Below are 14,763 nucleotides of genomic sequence, written 5' to 3' on the forward strand. Positions count from 1 at the left end.
CAAATTATGACACAGATAAAATCTGAACGAAAACACTGCGGATTCCAAAGCCTGTTAGGTGATGGAAACAGCAGAAGTCACTTCACATTTAAGAAAACATGAAAGCATTCCTTGGCCTTAATTTCTTTTTTTTCCCCCCTAACTGTAAAATGAGGGTATTGAGAAGATACAACCCGGACAAATAATTAATTAGTTCGGTTTAATTATTTCCTTTTGCTTTTAAAAATGGAAAGTTGTCTACAGGACCTCAGCACTGTTGTTGTTGTTGTTTTTTACAAGTAACAGCAACAACACCAAAGGGACACCCTCAGAATCCCGGGAATTAAGACTACTTTTTTTCCTGACACTCTGGGTTCTGTAATTCAAAATATATTTCACTCACAGAAACAAAATGTCAAGGAAAACAACATTTTAAAATTCTCAGTTCAAGTAGCCTGGTTTCAAATGAAGTAAAAAAAAAAATAATTCAAGCACATTTGAGGTAGGAACACAAAGCAGATTCTGATTCTGTGCTGTGTCCGTGAATTCATCTTTTACCTGCAGAATATGCATCTTTATCCCCAGAAAGAGGCTGAAAAGCACGTAATAAACACAAGATGCACAAAAAAAGGGGAACATCTCTCCTCCATCCTCAGGCACACAGACCTAACAGCACTTAATTTATTCCTCCTACGTGCATTTCCAACCTTCAGGATGCAACCTTGAAATGCTATCGATGTTTCACTCCTGGTTTTCTGCTTCCACTTTCCTCTGCAAGGCAGGCTTAAAACACTCTGAGCTGGAACACAACGGGCCAGGCTGAATCTGTGGACTCCTCTAGAAACACATCTATTCTCCTAAGGAAATATGAATATAAATTGCTTTTTCCTACCCAAGGAAAAGCTTCTTTGTGACTCATTTGAAAAGAAACTTATTTTGCAAACTGGGAACGAAGTGTTGTTGAGTTTTATGGTCGGGGAATGAGTTTTATTCCCAGGCACAGCTTGTAGGAAAGGTGCAGGGAAGCATCACAGCCAGGAGGATTGGATTCCTTCTTGCTGATTCCCCACCTGATGCTGAGGGCAGAGGGTTTTAGTCACGTCCAGAAAGGCCTGTGAGGTAGGATGGGGGGCTCAGGGAAGGGAATTTTGGCTAGCTGGAAGTCAGCAGAAGGGAGAATCTTTGCCAGTGGGAACAGACAGGTCTCTGGTTATTGGATATTGAAGAGCATATGGCATCAACTCAGAATAAAAAACTGAGGATGTGGGTACATCCTCTCCTTTTTTACAAGAGTATTTACTAGTAAGTAAATCCTACTCTCTTTGGGTCTGAATCTCCTCCCTAAACTGGAACCAGGAGTAAATTGAGAGTCATTCTATGCAAGGTGATGGTGTTGTTGACATTAAACAGTGTAAGTGGAGAGATGCTCTCTTTTCTCTGGGGATATTTTCTACATCTCCTCTTGTTAGTGAGAATAGTGTGCTTGTTTGCTAGAAATAAGATGATTACACTCTCTCTCATTAGTCCTCATTAGGCAAGAGATGAAAATGCTGCATTTCTTAATTCCTGGTATGTTCTAGCAGATACTCCTGAGCAAACTGATAGCTCATGACCAAGTGCCAGTAATTTAACAGGGCATTTCATTCTTACTGGCAAAGGTTACTGGTAAGCAAGTTCATGTCCATGGTACGTGTGCTCTCCCTTGTAATTACTGATTTCCTTTTTACAGTTCCATCTCTGCTGGCTGACTGGGCTGTCTGCATAGTTTTTTTCTCGTTTTAAGAAAGCAAAACCACGAATCTCGTTGTCAAAGAATGAATCCTGTAGGCAGAATGTTTTTCTGGTAACTACTTCTCAACCACACTCACACTGCCCAAGAAACAACTTCCCAGCAAATTGCCCAGAGCACGTAATTAGCCCCCCTGATGATTGAGAGAGACTGGTGTGTTTGGGGAGAACTGATTCAGATTTCCACTGAACTGATAAAAAACCCTGTTTGTAAATAGGACCTCAGCTCCAGAACCACTCATCAGAAACCCCCATCCACCCTCAGCTCAGAACACCTGGTCCTCTCCTGAGGAGCAGCAATGGATGATGAGCTGTCCTGCTCCAGGAAAACAAACAGCAAACCTGAGCTCCAGGAAAACAGCAAACCTGAGCTCCAGGAAAAAAGAACAGCAAACTTGAGCTCCAGGAAAACAAACAGCAAACCTGAGCTCCAGGAAAACAGCAAACCTGAGGTCCAGGAAAAAAAACAGCAAACCTGAGCTCCAGGAAAACAAAACAGCAAACCTGAGCTCCAGGAAAAAAAAACAGCAAACCTGAGCTCCAGGAAAAAAAACAGCAAACCTGAGCTCCAGGAAAATAAAACAGCAAACCTGAGCTCCAGGAAAACAAACAGCAAACCTGAGCTCCAGGAAAACAGTAAACCTGAGCTCCAGGAAAATAAAACAGCAAACCTGAGCTCCAGGAAAAAAAATCAGCAAACCTGAGCTCCAGGATAAAAAAACAGCAAACTTGAGCTCCAGGAAAAAAACCAGCAAACCTGAGCTCCAGGAAAAAAACCCCAGCAAACCTGAGCTCCAGGAAAACAAACAGCAAACCTGAGCTCCAGGAAAATAAACAGCAAACCTGAGCTCCAGGAAAAAAAACAGCAAACCTGAGCTCCAGGAAAACAAACAGCAAACCTGAGCTCCAGGAAAAAAACCAGCAAACCTGAGCTCCAGGAAAACAAAACAGCAAACCTGAGCTCCAGGAAAACAAACAGCAAACCTGAGCTCCAGGAAAAAAACCAGTAAACCTGAGCTCCAGGAAAACAAAACAGCAAACCTGAGCTCCAGGGCCTCTCACCCAAGCAGAGAATGGAACCACTGCCTGTCTTTCTCTGGAGACTGCTCCAGCTTCCAGGAGAGAAGGCAGATGATGACAAGAACATTCCACAGGCTGCCTGGTCAGGCTTGGCTTCAGGAAAGCAGAACTCAGGGGGTCAAAGACAGCAAAGCAGAGTGCTGATGATGTGGTAGCACTCCCACTGCTCACATTGACCACCAGGTACTGGATCAGTGGAGTGGAGATTTAGGACAGGGAGCTGGAAGTTGAGGAGATGGAATGAAGACACAGGTCCTTCCCCCTCAAGATTCCCCACAGGGCTGCACTGACTCGCCCAGCGTTGTGGAGCCCTCGCTCCTGGCCGGTGACAGTGGGTGTTGTGACAGCTGCAGCTTGGCAGATAGGCTGCCATCAGTCATTGACAACAGCCATTGATTCTAACACCTGTTCTACATCTGTGTCACTACTAAAAAATAATCACTAATTATGCATTTTAAGCAAACTACACCTGTACACTTAGAAGCTTCATATGAGTGAAGGAATTACTTAGATAGGAAGGAAAGTTACACCCGTGAATGGCTGAAAGTGGGGGGGAAAAACAAAGCAAAGTAAAGCAGTAACTGAAACTAACTGTAAAATACAGTTAATTGTTTCTCCTGGAAAATGGGAAAAACCACGAGAGAGATGACACAGAAAGCCAAACTGCAGTTTGTTCCCAAGCCATTTGAGTTCAATACAGCAGTCAGGGGAGTTTCACTGCAGTGGCACTGGAGAGGAGGATGTTCAGAATGCTTCAGCATGCTGGGCCTGCAGCTGACTCGCTGAATTTCAAACTGACAGCTTAATGGTAAATAAACCATCTTCTCCTTGGCATCTTCGAGTGCTGCCCTTGAAATCTAAACACCTTTCTACTATTTGCACTCGGCAGAGGTCATGGAGAGCTTAGAAGTTTGTGATTTAGGATAGTTCCATGCCTAGGATCAAACCGAATATTTCATATTACATCGGTATTAAAAATTCCAAATGCTATGCAGAAGGATTTCAAAATGATCAAAACGCAGAAAATATCCTGTATTTCAGAGAGATACATCAACTGCAAGTTCTATTTGATTTTAAGACATTAAAATTCATGTTTTCATTTTCTTTTTTTCTCCACAACTTGGAACTTCAGGGCTTTATTAAAAGCACGCCCATCAAAAGCGTTGGCAGCCTTGACTCTGCTCTCTGGAACTGAGAAATGAGAGGGAAAGGCAACAGCCTAAGACTTCCAATGAGGGAATTTACTCATTAAACTCTGTTTTCAAAGGGAAAAATCCAGGCCTGGTTTCACCTTGGTAAAAAGTTCCAAGAGAACTGAAGTGCTCCTGGCTGAGCACTCACAGCTGAAGATGGAGCTGGCTGGCAAACCCTGCTGAAAATCTGCAAACATCCCTGATGCCAGCTTACAGACTTCTTCCCTGCTCAAAAGATAGGGATGACAGGACCAGTGACACCGATAAAACTCAATACAAAAGCAGTGGGGGGGGAAAAAAAAAAAGCAGCATAAATTCAATGTAAGATCCCTGAGATGTGTAAAGTGCTCTCTAATTCACTTGTTCCAGACTGACAGCACGGCTTGGGAGCAGCGTTTGTGACTCGTGGTTTGTAGATGTGAGCAGACAGAGAAGTGCTGGGAGTGCTGCAGATGATACATTGCTTTATCTTAAGCACTTTAGTCACCCAGATGCAACGTGGTTTGATACAATCCTGCCTAGCAACGTGCTGAGGACTCGCTGTCCACACCAGAGTCTGCCAACACAATAAGGAGGAATTCATCTTTTAGCTATACCTATGTGTGGGAATGTTTGCATCATTTGTTTTGCTTTGATTCCTTTACTAAAAATAACATTTTTTTTCCCTGAGAGAAGTTCAGCTTGTGGATGAGTCGAAGGGATAAAAATGTGCTGGTAGCAGCAAGAGCAATTACAAGTGAAGTTTACCGAGCAGTCATTATCCCCATGTGTTTCTGTAACAGATTGTTGTGCAGGACAGGTACTGGAGTTCAGTATGTGCTCCTTTGATTTTTCCACAAAATGAAGAGGCCTATGAAAGCTCACACGGTGTCAAGTCTTAGGAACAGCTCTGTGAGCCATAAACTGAAAGAATTAATTTGGCATAAATAATGTGTTACATTACAGATGACTGCAAACACAGCAGTTAGACTTTACATGTGCTTTCCAGAGAAAGCAGGTGCCTTAGCTGTCCTTTCCCCTCCTGCTGAACTCCACAGTTCTTACTGAGGAAAACCAGGTAGTAATAAATACAAAAAATGTTCAGGCTCTCTCCTGGTTCACCATTTACTGACCAGCTCACATCTGCTCCAAGTTTTGACTCCCTGTCTCTTTATGATGATACGTTGGGTCCAGATACTTTCTCACACAGGAACAACATATGTGTAATAAAACAATATAGACTTCTTAGGACCAGTAACCACCAGACATGCTTTCCTGAACTATGTCAGGTGTTTGCAGCCTGTTTTGTTTATACTCTTCCCATTTTCCTCACATTTGTTCAGTCTCTGTTCCAGCCTTACCTGCTCTCTCAATATCCTGTGTTGCTCATCTCTATTTCCATTCAGTTTAAGAACTTGCTCCTCACATTCCCTCCCACCCCCCAGTTTATTTTTGGTCTTCTTACTACACATCTTCTTGGAGACTGTGTTTGTGTAAACAGTGGCAAAGAATTTGTATGTGTTATACAAACTTTTCTGCTGTTTTCAGGTACTTGAGCGTTGCACTGGTCTCAAAGGGACCACCTGTAAGAATAAGCATTCACCCAGGACAAAACCAGTGACAACACTCAGAATCAGTTCTTAGAACTCTTCATTGACAGATCTCAGGGTTCCACAGGGGATGTCTCTGTAAGAACAAGGCACGGGTATGACTTGACCACCTGCATCTTGTGGGATTTCACCCTTCTCTTCAAAGGATGCTCCGTGGCTGAACAGACCTAATTAAAATTGTCTTGCTGTTTAATCATCAAAACTTCGCTGAAATTTCAGCTACTTCTCATCCTGTGGCTAATGAGAACAATTCTGTTCTGTGCTTCTCCACACTGCTGGAAAGCAAGCATTTCTGAGCTGTGGAAAAACCCCCCAGCATCTCTAATTGCAGACCTACACAAATTATCACCACACTTAATTACTGAATTCTCCACAACTCAATTGCACTTCCCATCGAGGACTCTCTGAGTGCCTTGGAAGTGTTTGCATGTTTAATGTGAACAACCTGACGTGCCGTGGGTTACTGTCAGCCTCAGCCTGGGAAGGAAAAGGAGCAGCACTGCTGCTGAGAGTCCCCATTTCCTTCCCACAAGGCCTTCCTTCTTATGTGTGCAGCATCATGGCTTACCAAACAGAGAATTGTAAAGAAACAACAAGCATATTTTATGGCTTTAAACTATAAATCCACGATAAAACACTGAATATATCTCACTGGTATAGACACAGATGTTCAGAGCTGAAATATGTCTGTCCTTTGCACATTCATTTCCATGGCCTCAGATATGTTCATGGAACAGATCAGCTGCTATGAGAGATGACAGAGAGGGAGCCTAAACAGAAAACATTTTCCTCCCTGTGCTCCTATAAAAGGTCTAGGATTCCTTCTGGTAAGCTATTTCTTTTCAGAGTGGTAAGACTGAAAGGTGCCCCTGTATGAAGCACTCCTGGATTTTTTTAGAGACTTAAGGAGTGATCCATCTTTCAGGCACAATCAGGCCTTGAGGAGCAGGATTGAGCCAATCCCAACTGACTGAAAAGGAAGGAACTCTCTGAGAATACAGCCCAGTGTTTTTAACTGCTCTCCCTTTGCAGAAAGAGAAGCTGAGCCTGGGACAACTCAAAGCACTCAATTCCTGTCATTGGGTTTTGTATTCCCCTTCCTTCCATCATAAACAACATCAGCACAAAACCACAGCCCCAAGAAATGCACAGGAGTCCCACTGTCACATCTTTTACTGGACAAATAAAAATGGCAGAAGGAAATGATTGTTAAGCCTTCATTTCTGCTGCTTCCCTCATAAAACAGTCTCCTCTTAGGTTAATCGTGAGGAGAGAGTGCTGGCAGTCATCGCTATTTCCTGTAATAACTATTTTGCCTGTTTCCTTTAATTTCCCCAATTCAGTCTTCTAAATTTTGCCCAGAATAATACCTTGTAAAAGCACACTAATGAAATGCCTCATTAGCTGCTTTGTTTCATTGCTTCTGCCTTGGCAGTGCCGCTCCGAGCACAGGAACAGCAGCCACCAGCAACTGGGAAGGACTTTGGAATGCTCTGCATGGAGGCACTCAAAGAGTTCAGCTCTGAAACTGCAACCTTTACTTGTGACCATAACTGTTCTGCTAGCAGTGCCTCATCAGAAAATGATATAAACTTGTTTGTTTTTCCACTCAGTTTAGGTATTTTTAGATTAGTTTAAAATACACCCATGAAAACAGCACGTGAATACACTCAAGGAAGCAGTTTCAGCTGACTAAACCCTAGAACTGTAGTGCAGAACAAACAAAATGATGTAATTTTCTAAAGAAAGAGCATAATTTCTGGTTTATGAAACCTTGCAAAAGATGAGCAGTTTTGACTCATATTTTATTCGACTTTTCAGTGCACTGCAATAAACCTGAGATTAAAAGCATTGTGAAGACAGGCATTGCTTTAAGTCTGTTTCTCTTAATTTAGATTAAGTTGAACAAACAGATATGGAAATACGTTTTCCCCCCTTCCAAATCACTAAGATACAAAACAAAATTCATGGTTAGATTTCATGTTTTCTTCTCCATCTTGCAAGGATTCTCATGAGTGAGACAATAGCCTTGGATTATTGGTTATACTGTCACATTTTCATTTTGCAGAATGGTCTGTCTTCAGACAGGACAGAACACAACATAAAGCAAAAGAATAACCTTCTGTCAACCTGTAATTATGTACTTGCAGAGACTTAAAGAGCAGTGCTCCTTCTTGGAACCTGACTTAAGATTTCCACAAGCTTGACTGGTGTAGAGATACGTGAAGTTGATATTTTAAGGATATTTTAAGAATAAAAACCAGTTTCTTACTTGGTCCTCAAAGGAGATTGCCTGGGCAACATCTCTGGGAAATCCATCAATCACTATCCCCTCTTCATCAGGGATCTGCATTAATCTCTGCTTTATCTCAGTGATGGTGGTTTCCTTGCACAGACAAAAGGAGTTGGTTATTCAATATTGTAAAGGAAATTTTCTTGCCAGTGCACGTTAATGCAGCACGTAGATACCGTATGCAGGGTACCTGAGGGGCCAGTTCTCCCGTGGTGATTATTTTGGCGATGAGGCTCCATTTTCTGTTGCTGCTGGTGCTGTGGATCTTCTTCCTCAGCAGTTCCCCCACCGAGATGTAGCTGAAGCCGTAACGCTCGGCTATTTTCAAGCTCTGCGTCCCTTTGCCGCTCCCTGGGCCACCTGTTGTCAGTTGGAAGCCAGGCATTAAACCAACCTTTCACCTGAAGAACCAAATCTTCCAATTCCAAAAATTCCAAGAAGAACTTGGAATCTTTGCTACGGGCACCAATTCTTCAGCCATTATTAGAGTCAATCTTGCCTCTCATCTACCAGATCACAAAGGTAATGGTTTGGAATAGGAGCTTAAAAAAAAACAAACCAAACCTAGTGGCAAAATAAAACCCAATGCACTCTTTTAGGCTGGACCTCATTTTATAAAGCTGTTCCTGGCACAGGGTTTTTCTTGGTCTGTAGCAGAGGAACAGAAAATGAACTTTTCCCTTCTTGAACTCTACGAATCCAAAGGCAGAGCCAGATAGCCTGAACTGCACTCATGTCAGAAAGAATCACACTTAGTTCAATAACCCAGTTACACCAATGGACTAGTCATGAAGTGACTAATAAAATCTGCTCCTAAACGTGCTTGCACAACTTTCTGAGGTTTCCTAATTTTACAGTACAGAAAAATACTAAATAATCGGCCGAGATGTTTCCATAGTGATTTGGTACAAGGATTTTTATTGAACCATGAATACTCCTGGTGCTGATGCTTGAAGCATCTCCCAGAGGAGCAGTTTGTGAGGCTCAGCTTGCTGGACAACCCAAAGAGACCCTTCAATAGGTTTAATAATAATATTATTATCAATAGGTATAACCCAGACCAAACAGGTATCAAAGTCACAACAAACAGCTCCATTCCACCAGAGGGAAAGCTGAAGTGAAGGTCAGCTGGACAGCAGAAGCAAGAATGCCTCTAAAACAATCAGAGCATATCTGAACCAAGAGGAAATGTCATGATGTGATGAACAGAGAACCTGGAATCCAGTATGTAAAAGCAGGGAACAAAAATAACTGTTTATATACAGAAAAGTGTGTGATACTGTGTAACAAAGCACACCCAAACCCAATCTTTTGGCAATGGTTCCCAGCACTAAACAGCTCTAGTCTGGGGAATTCTGTGTGAGAACACTGAATTTTATTTCAACAGACAAAGATTTAAGATTAAAAAGATACATTTCTTATGAACTTTAAAAAATAGGGCAACACAATGAAAGTAAAAGCATAAAAGAGCTGAAAAAAAAACCTGCTTGAAACAAGCAGATGGACTTCACACTCCAGGCAGGGAGAGCTTTGCTTTGCCATTAAAGAGAAGCAGAAAAAAAACCAAAACACTTTGGCACTTCTGTTCTTCCAATTTGAATTGAATGATCAGAAAATAACTAATGAAGTGTTTGCTTTAATGTTCATAAACTTCCCCCACAGTTTGTTTTTCTCAGTCCAAATCTATCCCTTTACAGCATGCTGGGATTATCCATTTACATTCTGAGGGGAAACATTCAGGTAATAGAATAATAAAAATAAGGGAAATATAATAATAAAATAAGGGAAAAAGAGATAGGACAAAATTACTTCCTACAGGAAATCATTGTAATTTATTGAACTGTGCATCCATTCCTGATTCTTTGATAAATCACTCTGACAAACTGTTCATAAGAAAGGAGAACCAAATCACTTTTGGTTTTTGTTCTTTTCACTTATTCTGAGATTATGCAGCATTCAAGAAAAGTGTGATTATTTTACATATTTCTAGAAGATGTCTAGGCCAGGGAACACTTGTTGCATCTAAAATTCTGTTTGCTAAGGGGTCTCCAGTGAAGATTTGTATGCCCAAGAAGTTTTACTGAAGCAGCTGTTTTAATCTGATTTTGTCACCAGCAGCTCAAAATCTCAATTTTGTTGTAAATTCAGAATGAATTCATCTAATAATAAGATTTCTGTAAATACTTTTGCCTTTAAAATCTGTATTTAACGGATCAAGAAGCAGCTGCTTGCTGACAGCACTGTCTTTGATCCAGCCTTTAAGCTTTGATCACCAAAGGAAAGTGTATTCTTTTAGAGTGCAGGTTTTTAACAAAGAGCAGCTAAAACCCACTGAGCTAATGACACCAGGTAACTCATATTTTAAGATCTCTACATTCAGGCTGTATCAATAGTAAAAATGTGTTTGTTAAAGCACGTTAGGAAGCACATTTATAACCACAATCTAGTTTCCCAGCATTATAATGCCTTAGAAACTTAATTTTTCCAGTGATCCAGCTGTGTGCCAGCCTGGCTGGTTCCACCTGATCCCTCCAAAATCCAGTCATGCACTCTTCTGCAAAGCAGAACAAGAACAAACCCCCACCTTCCTGAGTTCTCTTTTGCCCTGGAGCTGCCAGCTTCGTTGTGAGGGTGACAGATTTCATAAAGCAAAGAAGTTATAAAAACCTTTATGGAAGCACTAAAAAGCATCAATAAAGAAAAGTTCACCTATTCTGCGAAGCAGAGGACAGGTCTTTAACTTCATTTCAGTCCCTAACAGTGAATGGCACCACAACCTGAGCTAGGCAGGATGATTTGTTATCACTAATCTGACATAAATATGTTGCTTAACTGAATTTCTTGTTGCCATTTTACACAAAATGGAAAATGTGCAACAGGTTTTGTGTGTGCAGTCCTCGCCTCTTGAAATTAATAGCAGGCTTTTTTTCTTTTTTCCTCTTTTATTTGGTATATGAATTATTCTTTTATTCATTCCATGTGCTTTCTCCATGGCAAGTTGAATTTGGGAGGAGAAATCTTCTTGATACTGTACAAGAATGGACAATGGCTGCCCTGCTACACAAAGTAATGTGTTTCAATCAAAACACACCAGAACAGACTCTCTTTTCCTACACTACATGTACATTGTTATGGAAGCAATATCTCTCTTTAATATCAATAAAGCTTTATAGGCTAAAAAATGTAGCTGTCCATCACCTGGCACCCATGCTGGAGCTCTTTAAACCATTCAGAGAATTAGGCCTGGCAGTAAAATTTCTGAAGATAATTATCCCAGATGACAAGGAAACCAGCTCAAAGAACTTCAGTTCAAAACCAGAATAAACCATTGATTTAGGCTTAAACTGCAGGTATTTTTTAATAACTTATGCTTGCCTGAGGCTGGAAAGCACAAGTTGCTTAGAAAGGCCACTAAACAGCTCACAGGAGAGAACCTGGGGAGAAAGCACAACTAACTAACGCCTGCAGTTGGGATGCCATTACCTCAGCACCAACAATTTCCCGCTCCTAACCGGGCAGACGGAAAAAATCGTGTTTAAATTCACGTAGGCGATCACTGAATCTGCAGGACAAACCAAAGGGCAAAGTAACAGAGATAAAAGTGTGTAAAACCCGACCCCTTTCATACCTATGACAAGGATGATTTTGGGGCGAGGTCTGGCAGGGTCAAACACGTCGTACTCCTCGATCAGCTCGGCGGTCTCGGACAGGTCGGTGTCGCTCTCGATGGAGAACTGCTGGATGGGGGGCAGTCTGTCATAGCGCCGGTACGGGAAGGTGGAATTGTCAGGCAGCACTGTAAAACAGTGAGAGCCACTGGAGACTGCAGGACAGGCAGAAAACTCAAACTCTGGTGTGTACAAAGATTTAAACGGGCATGAATATCTCCTAATTTCCCACTGCGTCTGCTGTTGCTGCATTAAATATTCCCCTCTATTTAGCTGATTGATTAAATTGCCACCACTCAGAGTCATTTTCTCTGGAGTTTCCTCAGCAGCACATCAGGTGCTCTGTGAACATCTGCCCGCAGCCCCCAGAGTTCAGCAGTGGCCTCTGAGCAGCAAAGCTTTGCACGGTGCAGATGAGCTGCACTGTCAAGCAGGACTCTTTTGGTGACACACGCTGTACACAGGCACAGTGTTCCTGCTAATTAGTGAAATGAAATGCTGCATGGCAAGGAGGAATAACTATGGCAACTGAAAGATGAGCTAATTGCTCTTTGTTAACGTTACAAATAAAATAATTACAGGTATTGGTATGACAGCTGCTCGGATTTTACGAGATGCACCTTTTCCTAAGAGTTTATAATTTGCATCGTATTTAGGAAATTAGCACGTAGCTCCAATATAAACCAGGAAAACCACTGAAGTTGGTATGTTTGTCATCCACTACAACCAAATAAAAATACAAGCCAAGTGCACTGATCCAACTCTGCCCCATCTTTGCAAATGTTTGAAGCAGGTTCCGAGAAATCTCTCCACTAATGTCTTAAAGGTTGACACAGCAAACATCCCTCATTTGGCTGCAGAGTGATCACAATTTCCTCTCCTGCCCACCAGCCGTTATGGAAGGAGAAAAACAAATGCCAAAACACAAGGAAACAGAATTCTTGACTCCTTTGCCTGTGGAAAATCAGAATGAGGCACGATCTGCTACAAAATAATTCAGCAGTGGATGTAAAACCACACACGGTACGAGAAATATAGTTTTACATTTAATACATTACCATTCCTGAGGAAAGACCTCCTGGGTTGTCCTCCATTGAGGGGAGGCAGGGTCTTCTTTTCTGGGCTGACAAAAGTGTCCCATTTCACTTTTTCTGGCCCTCCAAGCTCTTTGACTTTCTGCAAACAGCTTTCCAAATATTCAATGGGGTCATCGGGCTTGTAACACATTAATCCATTCAACAGGCTCTGAAATGTAAGATCAGAAATACACACTTATCATGGTAGATGCCAGGAAAAAAAACAAGCACCTTTACTTTGCCTTTGACTTTCCACACAGCAGTCCCACATTCCTTGTACATTCAGATTCTCCTTTTCAAGCCAACACATAAAACCAAGGCCTGCAAAAATCGTCCCATTTTGGTTTGCCAATGTCATAAAAATGACTCAGAACGGGAAGCTCATGGCTGTGTCTTTATATTTGTCTCTCTGCAATGTGATAAAACCTGACCATAGCAAAAAACCCTCTATATTTTTCTTAGAACAACCACTGCCAAGCGCAGGCAGAGCAACCCAAGCTAGAGAGCCCCAAAAGTTACGTATTCTTTGTAGTCTTTGACCTCACTAAAATGTATCTTCTCTTTAAAGGCCAGTGCACTCACAAGTACCTCATTCATATTCTTGTCAACACACGGGCAATGAAAAAAAGGGGTTTTAAAAATCATGAGAAATACTCAAATATCATCTCGATCAGGAAAAGAAAACCCCAAACCCACATCCCCGAAATTCATAGGTGGTTCCTGATTTAATTGATGAGGAATTCGAAGCCCTCTCTAGAGAATTAATTCTGCAGCCATCCTAGCCACGAGCGCTGAGGGGAGCGTGGAGGAAGCACTGCCAGGCCCTCCTCCGACGCATGGGAATCGATTTTCCTTGACAAAGTGACACATAAGTCATCATCTCACCTCTCCACAAGGGCGTTGCATCCAGCCTCCCCTGAACAATAACTGCCTCTCGGGGTGATTCCCATTCCTTTGTGCTCTTCCTAATCTTTGTGTGAATAAACTTGACGCTTATAGCTGGCATTAGTAGTAAACACAAACAGCTCCAATCCAGGACTTGCTCAGTTGTTATTTATAGTTTATACAGCGACTGTTATTTACACACATTTGGACTTATAAAATAGGTTATCATTTCTCTGCATCTGTGCCCTTACTACACTACTGAACTGATCACAGCAGCTAGCCATGGATTTGTGCAGAAGACAGGCACCAATTTTTAAAAATCTCTAGCTCGAGCTCGGAACCTCTACAGAAAACCAGTTCTGTCTGCATCTCTTGCTAAACCATTCACACTCTGGCTGTGTTTTTAAGACATTAGCGTGCTCTGCGTCCCGTGATTTCCAAATACACAGAAAAACGCCTCTCCTTAGCACAGGCAAGGGAAAGCACGTATGTGTCTGTGTGCCTTTTCTATAGATTTACAGGATGTCTGATTCAGAGACCAAAAAAAAAAAAAAAAATCCACACCGCACAGCCAAGTAATCTACCAGCCATCAGCAGCAGGTAACTTGCGGGAAGCTAAACGAAACCACGCTGCCTTTTTTTCCTTCCCTTCCCTCAGGACCGCAGGGCGATGCCCCCCTCCCGCATCTCCGGGCTCCCCTCTGCCCCGCGGACACGCGGGTCGTGCCGCAGCCCGGCGGCCGGAGGGGCGCGGCCGCGGGGGCTCCGCGGGTGGGCGGCGGGCAGAGCCCACCCGTGCCGGGGCAGCGCGACCGCCCCGTCCTTCCAGCCACCTTCAGCGTCCCCAGCCCTGCCCGCCCGGCGCGGAGCACGCCCCGACGGGGCGGAAAACGCCGCCACATCCCCCCCGTCCCCTTCGCCGCGCCTCACCTACCTCGAAAAGCTGCGGGATCTCCCTGCGGGCCAGGTACTCCTTGGCCTCGCCCGCGCTCATTCCGCCAGCCGGGGCCGGCGGGGCAGCCCGAGCCCCGCGCTCGGCTCGGCGCGGCGGTGCAATGCGGGAGCCTGGCGAGGAGGAGGAGGAGGCAGGAGGGAGGCAGGAGAGAGGCAGGAGAGAGGCAGGAGGGAGGGAGGCAGGAGGGAGGGAGGCAGCCGCCCGCCCCCCGGCCCCGCTGCACGGAGGGAGCGGAGCGCGTTCTCCCCCCGCGGGGA

The 14,763-nt window shown here is 43.3% G+C and overlaps 1 protein-coding gene across 1 annotated transcript in view; it reads right to left on the minus strand.

Moving 5' to 3' along the window:
* Window positions 1–14,653, minus strand: part of AK5 (adenylate kinase 5) — a 52,878-nt gene extending 38,225 nt beyond the window's left edge. The window contains exons 1-5 of the mRNA XM_050307288.1: window positions 14,486–14,653; window positions 12,649–12,835; window positions 11,551–11,718; window positions 8,113–8,282; window positions 7,902–8,015 (exon numbers count right to left, since the gene is read on the minus strand). Coding sequence (XP_050163245.1) covers window positions 7,902–8,015; window positions 8,113–8,282; window positions 11,551–11,718; window positions 12,649–12,835; window positions 14,486–14,545 — 699 coding nt within the window. The 5' untranslated portion in view covers window positions 14,546–14,653. The remainder of the gene's footprint in view (window positions 1–7,901; window positions 8,016–8,112; window positions 8,283–11,550; window positions 11,719–12,648; window positions 12,836–14,485) is intronic.
* Between the last annotated feature and the right edge of the window lie 110 nt (window positions 14,654–14,763).

The sequence above is a fragment of the Myiozetetes cayanensis genome, unplaced genomic scaffold, assembly GCF_022539395.1.
Source record: "Myiozetetes cayanensis isolate MyiCay16 unplaced genomic scaffold, myiCay2020 scf12, whole genome shotgun sequence".
Taxonomy (NCBI): domain Eukaryota; kingdom Metazoa; phylum Chordata; class Aves; order Passeriformes; family Tyrannidae; genus Myiozetetes; species Myiozetetes cayanensis.